Here is an 11,735-nt window from a genome sequence, read left to right as displayed (position 1 = left end):
TATAGGTAATAAAGTGTTTGAAACTCTATCAAAATATTTAGGATTAAATATGTTTTTTTTTGTCCGTATAAATATTTTAAATTTGACTTTTATTCTATATAAAAAAATGTCATGTTCTAATCTTTATAATATTATTTTTGCATGACGTTTTAGTCCTCCTACATAGACTAAAACTACGTATATAAATAATTTTGTAGGAATTAAAACATGACTTTTTTTATAAGGACCAAAAATCAAATTTAATAATTTTGTAAGGACAAAAAAATCATATTTAACTCAAATATTTATTTATTACTCATTTACCTTAGAGAGAGAACGTGACCTATTAAAATATTTGTCAACTTTTTGTGTACAAAATTGCGTCTAAATATAAATTTATTAGTATTTCCAATATAATCTTACCCTCACAAAAAGACATAACCAATTAAATGTCTAGTACTCCATAATCCATTTCAGTTGACGTAATTAAACAAGAAAAATATTAGGAAACATAATTCTCTCTTCTTCCTTCAACTTGAACCTCTTTTCATTCTCTTCAAAATTAGTAAACAAAAATGGCAATCAAGAAAACACATTTTCCTTTCTTATCTCTCTTTCTTTTGATAATCATTATAGAATTCAACGTTGTTCTTGGCTACGATCGACCACCACCTCGTAAAACCATATTTACCTTTGCCGAAAGTGATGACTCCGCGCCACAACAGGTTCTAAATTGTTCATTATTCTTCCATATATTTTCTTAACATTGTTACTATTTTATTTTTCATGCAAAAATTTCATAAGACCAATAAGAAAAATGTTTGGATTTATCAGGTACATATATCGCAAGTGGGCAAAGACAAGATGAGAATATCATGGATCACAGACAATGCAACCCTAGCAAAAGTGGAATACAACGAAAATCTTTCACAAAACACGGTTTCTGCCACTGGAATTACCTCTTCTTATCGTGATGGTTTTTATATGTCCGGTGAAATTCACGATGTTGTGATTGGTCCTCTCAAGCCTAACACAACCTACCATTACCGTTTGGGTGAATCAGCTAATAAAACATATAATTTCAAGACTACACCTCATCAATTTCCAATCAAGTTTGCAATAGTTGGTATGTCTTCTATATCAATTAAATCATGTTAATATTTATTTAACAAGTGTCATTTAACATTTACAGGAGATCTTGGACAGACAGGGTGGACAACTTCAACTTTGAACCATATAAGTAATTCAAGTTACGACATGTTGCTATTACCAGGAGACTTATCCTATGCTGATTTTATACAAAATCTATGGGACTCCTTCGGTCGTTTGGTTGAGCCATTAGCAAGCAAACGACCGTGGATGGTCACACAAGGTAACCATGAAATCGAGAGGATCCCACTCATCCATCCTACACCATTCATAGCATACAATGCAAGGTGGAAGATGCCATTTGAAGAGAGTGGATCAACCTCTAACCTTTACTATTCATTTGATGTGTCTGGTGTTCATGTTATAATGTTGGGATCTTATGCTGAGTTTGACAAAAATTCTTCACAATATAAATGGCTTCAAATGGATTTACGGAAGATAAATAGAAAAAACACTCCTTGGGTAGTGGCATTGATTCATGCTCCATGGTATAATTCTAATAGAGCTCATCAGGATGAGGTTGAATCTGTTGACATGAAGGCTTCTATGGAAGAGTTGCTTTATAATGCCCGTGTTGATGTTGTTTTTGCAGGACATGTTCATGCATACGAACGCTTTGTGAGTTGTTTTTATTTATTTAATCAATATATATATATATATATATATATATATATATATATATATATATATATATATATATATATATATATATATATATATATATAACATATTTCTCTTAGAAAATGATAATTTTATTTGTTTTTACAGACTCGAGTTTATAAAGATAAAAGTGATAATTGTGGTCCAGTACATATTACCATTGGAGATGGAGGCAACCGTGAAGGACTAGCCAGATGGTAACTAATATTTTTTATGTAAATTTTTAAACCATTCTTAGTTATTAACCAAGATCATTAAAGGTGAGGTGTATATAATAGTAATTATCTAAGCTATAATTTTATTAACAATGGTGTGATATGTGTGGACAGGTACAAAAATCCTAAGCCAGATATATCATTGTTCAGAGAGGCTAGTTTTGGATATGGCTCATTAGAAGTGGTTAATGCATCACATGCACTTTGGACTTGGCATAAGAATGATAATGATGCATCTGTTGCTAGTGATTTTATTTGGCTAACAAGCTTCTCCTCTAATCCCACTTGTAAAGTGTGATACTACTTCTTTAGAAAGTAAAATGTCCTAGAAATAAATATTAGAATGTTGCAGCTAGTTAATGGTTTTGTATAAGTTAATTACTATTTTATTGTAGAACATTTTCAGGTAAATAATATTATAAATATATTTGGGGTTTAAATATGATTTCTACTTTCTTCTTCCTGAAGTATGTAGTTGTAATTTCAGTAGTATGGTACATTCAAATTTCTTATAAGAAAGAACTATACAACCTATACTCTCTTAGCCATATTAGACTTACAAAATATATGCTGAAGTTGATGAATATTGTTCATTCATTAGTTAAGGTTGCACCATTATTCTTCAACCTGTGAATTTTGAATATAGAATTTGTCTCAACATGTAGTTATTCTTATATGATTTCCTTAATTTAAGACACCTTTGGAATTGTTCACAAGTATAACCATTTCCCCTTATAGACAAGAAATCTTTGGATAAATGCTTTAGATGGTCTTTATGGATTTTACAATTAGTTTTTGACGTAGCAAAGTATTCTTAGTATTCTTGTAAAAGAAAATTAAGTATTTATTTTTTGCTCCCAAATTCTTTTCGGGTTCTTTTGTGGTAGTGGAGTGCATTTTACCTCTAACGTTTCAATTAGAATTGTGATTACTGAGATAAGATGAAGTAGACATATTTCTGATTCTGCTTTCACGTTATTATTTAGAGAAATGAGATGTAGAATATGCATTATTAGTTTCATGACTTTTTCTAACAAAACAAAATAGAGCAACATAACCATTTTTATTGCACTAGTTACATTTAGAAATTTTATTCATATTCCAGATATTATTGAAACTCTTTGCATATATTTTAGGCTCATAACCTAGACATGCTTTATTATAGACAACTCTCTGACTAGATACAATCATATCACAATTTTATCCACCTTTGGTGAACTTGCTTAGGTTTCAAGCAAATCTTTGATATCAAAATTTAAGGAATAACAAGTTTAACACTTATCGAAATTCTTAGTTCATTTTTTAAGTTGATTCAATTCATCGATGATTGTTTTACTTTTATCTTTTAGAGATTTAAAATGATTTTTATATGTCAAAATAAAATTTTTGAACTCTCCATTTTCTTTGCAAACTTTAACACTTATATCATACATCTATAATATAAGAAAATTAATGGTTGTGGTTTTTTTGGCTTTGCACCAAAAACTACTTAATTTTATTATTAAAATAATATAACTTTTATATTTTATCAAACTTATCAAATCTCTCTCCATTTTCTATTTTTTTTTGTCTTTCATCACTTTCTCACTTCTTTCTTCCACAAAAAAAATCTATTATTGATATATATTTTTTTATATATGAAAAATGATATTTATGATCGAAATATTTTTTAGTCAAAAATGATATATGGGAAAAATTTAGTCAAAAATCTATTATTGATCTAAATATTTTTATATACGAAAATTTAATGTTGATCCAAATATTTTTGTAAATGATACCTAAATAAAAATAATATTTGTATACGGAAAAAATCTATTATTTACGAAAAATTGTATTTATGATCCAAATATTTTTTATTCAAAAATGATATACGGGAAAAAATCTACTATTGATCTAAATATTTTTATATACGAAATTTACTATTGATCCAAATATTTTTGTAAATGATACCTAAACAAAAATGAAGTTTGTATACGGGAAAAAAATCTATTATTGATTTAAATATTTTTATATACGAAAAATGTTATTTATGATCCAAATATTTTTTATTCAAAAATGGAATAGGCCAAAAAACTTATTATTGATCTAAATATTTTTAAATATGAAAATTAGATATTGATCCAAATATTTTTGTAAATGACACCTAAACAAAAATTATATTTATATATGGAAAAAAATCTATTATTTAAGAAAAATGCTATTTATGATCCAAATATTTTTATTCCAAAATGGTATACGGGAAAATAATCAATTATTGATCTAAATATTTTTATATACGAAATTTACTATTGATCCTAATATTTTTGTAAATGATACCTAAACAAAAATGAGGTCTGTATACGGGAAAAAATTTATTTTTGATCTAAATATCTTTATATACGAGAAATGGTATTTATGATCAAATATTTTTTATCTAAAAATGGTATACGGGAAAAAATCTATTACCGATCTAAATATTTTTATATACGAAATTTACTATTGATCCAAATATTTTAGTAAATGATACCTAAACAAAAATGAGATTTGTATACTGGAAAAAAATCTATTATTGATCTAAATATTTTTATATACGAAAAATGGTATTTATGATCAAATATTTTTTATCAAAAAATGGTATACGGGGAAAAATCTATTATTGATCTAAATATATTTTTATACGAAAATTTAATATTGATCTAAATATTTATGTAAATGATACCTAAACAAAAATAATATTTGTATTATTATTTACGAAAAATGTTATTTATGATTCAAATATTTTTTATTCAAAAATGGTATACGGGAAAAAATATACAATTGATGTAAATATTTTTATATACAAAATTTACTTTTGATCCAAATATTTTTGTAAATGATACCTAAACAAAAATGAAGTCTGTATACGGGAAAAAATCTATTATTGACCTAAATATTTTTATATACAAGAAATGGTATTTATGATCAAATATTTTTTATCTAAAAATGTTATACGGGAAAAAATATATTATTAATCTAAATATTTTAATATACGAAAATTTAATATTGATCCAAATATTTTTGTAAATGATACCTAAACAAAAATAATATTTGTATACGGAAAAATATCTATTATTTACCAAAAATGGTATTTATGACCCAATATTTTTTATTCAAAAATGGTACACGGGAAAAAAAATTATTATTGATCTAAATATATTTATATATGAAATTTACTATGATCCAAATATTTTTGTAAATGATACCTAAACAAAAATAAAGTCTGTATATGGCAAAAAAATCTATTATTGATCTAAATATTTGTATATACTAGAAATGGTATTTATGATTAAATATTTTTAATCCCAAAATGGGATATGGGAAAAAATCTATTATTGATCTAAATATTTTTATATACGAAATAATAAATTATTTATCTAAATTTTTTATTTAACATTTTTTATTTAAAATAAATAATGTATCCAAATTTGTGTAACCGAACAGAACCCGTGCGTATGCACGGGTTTGTTACTAGTTTGTTTAAAAGAAAGAGTCTTACCTTCTGAAATTCTATTCTTCGGATGACAAGATGTAAGGCATAATATTGTAAAAATGTATATGAAATGTTAAATGTGTAGTAAACACAATGAAAGTAAAATTTAAATAACATAGGAATTGGTAACCGAGATCGGTGCAAAATCACATACGTTCGGAGGGCGTTAACCCAATGAAAGAAAACTCACTCTTAATAGTCAGAAGTACAAATTGGTTTAATTTGAATTCTTCTAGTTCAATATCTATTTTTCTAATATTATTCATGATTTTATATTCATCACTCCCTATAGAAATAACTTCACTCCTAATAGTCATAACTACAATTGGTCTTATTTGAACTCACTTCGTCCAATACCGATTTTCTAATACTACTCATGAAAATTTAATCAGAGCTCCCCCTGAATCTAAGACACTTCTCACATTTACTCTAACAATGTCTCAAGTGTTTATTCAATTACAAAGATGAAAGATAATACCGTAATACAACTCAAAAAACTCTATTAGGCTAATTTAGAATTAATGCCCATGAATAGAGTGTACAAACTATAAAAACAAGACTCAACTAAAACTCTTCTAGGGAGTAGATATTTTCTATGAAGTTTTGAGTCTTCACAAAGGAGACTGAATTTTTATATAAGAACAAAAAACCAGCTCCAAAGCATGTAGGGCTTTTATCTTGAATATGGTTGATCCTCTAAAAAGCACATGAGATAAATCTTCAATAATGTTGATTGCTAATCTTGATTAATCACCTATAGAATAAATATGAATCTCTTTATTATAACAAATTCGATATTTCTGTATTTAATTTAAATCACATCTTCCGTTAAACCAAAAAATACGCAAAATCAATCAAATATTTATTATGAAGAATCAAATCCTTAATTAATACAAATCTTGAACAAATTGGAACACCAAAAGAAATTTTGCTAAAAATATATCTTTTCCAAATCCAAACACATGTTAACATACTTATATCCCTGTGACAACAGAAAAGGAAGAAAATCTTAAAAGAAAGAGATGTACTTCAATTTATCTTGCACTTCAAGCAAACAGCCCGAAACATGATGTCTAGGACATTTTGCTTAACACCTTGCTTTTTGCCATTCTTCATTCAATAATTCCAATACGGTCTTCACTTTATATAAATAGGAATTTGAAACTCTCAAGTAAAGGGCTCATAGCAAAAACTCTTCAAAAACTGAAACGTATTAAAAATCTTTTTTAATTGAGATTGAAAATCTTCTCATTAAATGCAAATATAAATCTTGTAGTTAAAAATAAATTCAATAAATCTCTTCATGAAATATATGTTTAATTAAATCTTCAATCAATATCTCTGCATATAAATTTCAACAAAATTTTGGGCTAAATAAAACCGAATCAAATCTTCCTTTGAAGCATATATATATATAATTAAATCTTTTCTTCAATGCAAATCCAATCAAATCTTTTTTTTATTAAATCAAATCCAACTTTTTAAATTAAATCATATATAATTAAATCTTCTTTAACCATTATGGATTATGATTTAAAAAAATATGTTTTCAAACTGATTTTGGATTAACAAACTTCTTTCAAAAACAATCTTCTAACCGTACTCGAATTAAAATACATTCCTTAACAAAATGTCGAAGCAATCTTATAACACAGACTTAGCAATACATGCGTCAGGAGGTCACACAACATATCTAACTCATCTTGCTCAATAAGTTTCCTACAAAAATTAGCTGATCAATTGTAATAACAAACCACGTCTTTACCTATTTTTTAGGAAAAACACATATTAAACATTTGTTCAAGAATGCACCATAGATAGTGCACAAGTAAATATTTAAAGAACGTCCTCAAAGAAAAGTGTGTATTTTTTTTATTTTCCCCCTATTTTCCTCAAAACAGACAAATGATATAGGAACACCATCAAACAATCTGGGAAGAAATAACCAACACGACTTCGAACATTAAAATCTCATAGGAACTAATAAACCATTAGCAGATTGTGCCAATAAGCAAGATGTTACGCACATTCTTATAGACATTCTTTCTATTTAGAGTGCAGAGAAACCAACAACATTTTAGTTATTTCATAACCATAAGCATAAGCTTACAAATAACAGTACTCAACTTGTAAATATCTGTTGCACACAACTTCTTACGAACACCGGATAAAAGCAACAATCCTTCTTGCATATCATCATCTTCCTCTAATTGCTGCAAAATGGGAAAGGGGTAACAAAAATATACCTCAGAGAATGAACACAGGTATTGTAGAACAAGAACATAAGAACACATACAACACATATCATAGTTGAACATCAAAACTGCAATAGCAGTAGCTACAAGTTGAGATGAAGAAGCTCCAGCAGATTTGAGAGACTATGATTTTTTTCAATATAAGATAAGACTATGCATATCATGATTTAAATCCTTTGAAAATATGACTTTCCATAAGCCAATACAAAATTATTACATCAAATACCTTATCTGTTTCATCAACAGGAGCAATAATGTGCATTAAAATGTCAGCAACATGTTTCCTAACAATCAACTTGCAACTCAAAGTTAATAGACTTGAGGCGGTACCGATCTCATCATCAAAGGTAACAATGTCTTTCTTTTGAACACTCAAAATATCACATATTAAAAAGAGAACACCAATGGATGGTTGGATGGCATGGGACTTAACATGCTTAACAAATTGATAACGATAATATTCTTTACATTCTAACGCAACATGAGTTCCTATGTGGTATAAACCAATGTTTTAAAAACCGGACCAGACCAGCCGGTCGAACCGGTTGAACCGGGAACCGGCCAAGTAACTGATCTGGTTCAATTGTTGGATCGGATATGCCATTGAACCGGTGTGAACCGATCAAAACCGGTAAAACCAGAAAAACCGGTGGTTTAAATGCATTTTTATTTTTTTTATTTTAAAAACTTAAAACAACATCATTTTAATTATTTTAATGAAAAATTAAGATAAAAAAATAGAAAAAAAAAAAGAAAATAAAAATAAAAATAAAGATTTCCGAATGCGGTTAATTTTGTTGCAGATGATTTTGATATTGAAGAAGTAGATACTAACATTGAAATAATTTTTTCTTCTTTAAAATTAAATTTAGTAGACAATGAATTTGCTTTATTATAATTTATTCAATTAGATTATTTTGCAATTAAATTTTGTTTGCAAATATATACTTTATAATTTTGTACTATTTTATTATGTGTGATACTTATGTTTAAAATTTGAATTTAAATTATGAACTTGTGAATTTATTTAGGATATGATATTTTAAAAAAATTTAAGTGCCGGTTATATTTTGTAGAGACTGAATCATCATGTTCGACATGTTTTATACCTATATAATTTTGTTATAACGACCGGTCTGTTCAACCGAGTTATCCGGTTTAATCTGGTTTAGTCATGCGGTTCGACCAGTGACCCAGTGGTTCGACCAATAAACCAGTAACCCAATACCCTCACCGGTTTAATGTCCGATCCGGTTTTTAAAACACCGGTACAAACAACCAGTGATGTAGCAACATATAGTATCCGATTGCATACTTATCAATTTAACAAGATCTTTACCAATACCTTTTCTCATATTGGATATAGCAATGATTTTTTCTAAAGCCTTAGCTTCATGGATAAGTGCCTTGAGAATGTGAATTGTCACCGGCCCAAACATAGGTGACATATTAGGCATACTTTCATCACCAACTAAACTAGATTCATCAATAACAGGAACATTAGGAACACGGATGTCAGAGATATGTTTCCCAGCAAATAATTTGTAATTGAGACTCAGCACTCAGGGGCCACTATCATCACTATTTACACCAAACCTTAAACAAAGGAAGCCAATAAGAAGTTTAACCTAAAATCCATCACCAACATAGGATAACAAGATCCAACATACAACATTGTCTTCAATGACTGAGCATCACTAAGAAGCTTCATAATTTCACTATACTTCAGTGCTTCAACATAGATTCTATCAAGATCCATCCTATTATTGTAAATAAAATTCCATTTGATTATAATTTCTTCATAATGAAAAGAAAAAGATGGGGAGTTCATGGGAAGATTATTTCCTTTAATAGACATTTTAACATTTATAAGACCCTTTACATCATTTTCATTAATCTTTACATTATCATCAATGTCATGCAATATGTGTGTGACAAGTTCCACAACATCATGCTCTGCAATGCTAGGAGAAACCTTGTTTCCTTTTCTGGGGAATTTTCTAACAACGAAAATCTCATCAGCAAATTTATCATTGATAACCTCATAGTCATTAACATCTTCCCATCTTGATTAATATCTTTACTGATATCTTTAGTGACATGTTTATATACATTAATGGTATGACCAACCTATTCAGGTTCAAAATGAGTGTGGACATTATGCATGGGGTTATCATGACCAGTTTCAGTGGTGAGATCCTCAACATTCAGAATAAAATCAATCACACTTTTATGATTAGAATTATCACAATCATTAAAGACATCTATTGTATCACTAACAACTTGATTGTTGTTAATAGTAAAAATAATATCACATAAGTTAAATGTTCTAGAAGTTTTACCTTGAGCATCCATAGGCATGACGAGAGAAAAACACCTCTAGACTTACCACCAGCCTTTCCTCTAATCGCTATGACTTTCATAGAAACTACATAAGTTTTTTAACTACAACATTTTTTCAAGCCTTTTCTTTGATGTCTTATTTGGAATTACATAATTATTCAATCATTTTCTTGTTCCTATCATACTTTCATATTGACTCCAGAACTCTGCAGATGAAATTGCAGATTCAGAGATTAGTTTGAAGTGTAGAAGCAAAAATAGAAAAATGTGATCTTTTTGAAAAGTTAAGCACAATAACTTGTTGTCGCAAAATAATACAATGACATCCTTTGTGGCATCTTTGAGCATTTGGTTACTCCACAATGGTTGAACGCAACAACTTCTAGCAGCAATATGCTTTACTTCTGCCCAATCAACTTCATGGTATCCAACTAGAGAGAATTTGTACCAAAAGAGTACAAAAGATCATAGTCACATGTTCCATTTATTAAATTAATGATTATGTTGACTTAATTAAGATGATTAGTTTTAGGATTTGATTTGAAGTAATGTGAGGATTTAATCACTAGGCACACCTTGGTCATATTTAGAGAGTTTGACATGAGTAACAATAAGTGTACATTTTTCCAACCAATTTCCATCCTAAATTTCTTCATAGTGTTTCTAGTATACTTACTTTGGGAAGCAAAGACGTGATCCTTCCATTTATTTATTTGAAAATAAAAAAAGTAGGTAATTTCTCTTACCATGCTCATATCAAATTCAACTTACCTTTATTGAACAAGATGATCTAAAATCTTACTTGACATCCTTAAAAACACAATATCCTAAACATAAATCTGAATTATCATTAGAATTCCATTGTATTACAGAATGATAGCCTCCATATTATTGACATCATTACTAACTTCTTGATTGACTTCAACTTCCAAGTACTATTGAGGAAGTAACTTTTCACATCCATATGGTAAATTTTGAACTTAAGGAGACAAAAAAATCCTAGTAACAATCTGATAGCTTCAAGATATGTAATAAGACCAGAAGTTTTATAAACGCTAACCCCTTTTATTTGAGCATAGTCTTGAGCTACAAGTTGTTCCTTCTTTCTAGTAATAATCTCATTACTTTTCTTGTTTAGGGGCACCTCTATATCATTGAAGTTATTGTTAACATCTTTCTCCGCGTCTTCTACTACAACATGAGCCTTCTTTCTTTTTGGTGCAGATTCTCTTTTAGCCACATACTTTTAAACTATAACTTTCTTTACTTTAGAGAAATTTAAGTTGTTCCTTATGTTCTTAGCAACAACTAGCTCACCATTATGACCAGTGGGATCATAATCTTCATATACATAGGGATTCACTTCAGTTTTACCGTCATTAACCAAGACTTTAATGAATTACATACATGATTTTATGTGCTTCTTAAACACTATAGATACTTCACTATTAATGGAACAATCCAGAAATATGCCTTTATCATTACCTGTCAGGTTTTCGTACACACCTAATGTCTCAACACCTTTCTCTGCATCTTGTACAATAGCATGAGAACATGATGTACCAACAATCTTTGAATTCAACATTTAAATCACGCCTTTTCTGGTATTGGAAGTAGAAATTACTT

At 28.4% G+C, this 11,735-nt stretch overlaps 1 protein-coding gene across 1 annotated transcript; it reads left to right on the top strand.

Annotated features, from left to right (window-relative positions):
• The first annotated feature begins 473 nt into the window (after window positions 1–473).
• On the top strand, window positions 474–2,430 carry LOC131613085 (probable purple acid phosphatase 20). Its single transcript, XM_058884798.1, has 5 exons — window positions 474–704; window positions 814–1,105; window positions 1,172–1,746; window positions 1,897–1,985; window positions 2,118–2,430. The coding sequence occupies exons 1-5, from the start codon at window positions 555–557 to the stop codon at window positions 2,299–2,301; spliced, it is 1,290 nt and encodes a 429-aa protein (XP_058740781.1). The 5' UTR covers window positions 474–554; the 3' UTR covers window positions 2,302–2,430.
• The last annotated feature ends 9,305 nt before the right edge of the window (window positions 2,431–11,735 follow it).

This window comes from Vicia villosa, linkage group LG6, assembly GCF_029867415.1.
Source record: "Vicia villosa cultivar HV-30 ecotype Madison, WI linkage group LG6, Vvil1.0, whole genome shotgun sequence".
NCBI lineage: Eukaryota > Viridiplantae > Streptophyta > Magnoliopsida > Fabales > Fabaceae > Vicia > Vicia villosa.
This window is presented reverse-complemented; position numbering and strand designations above follow the sequence as displayed.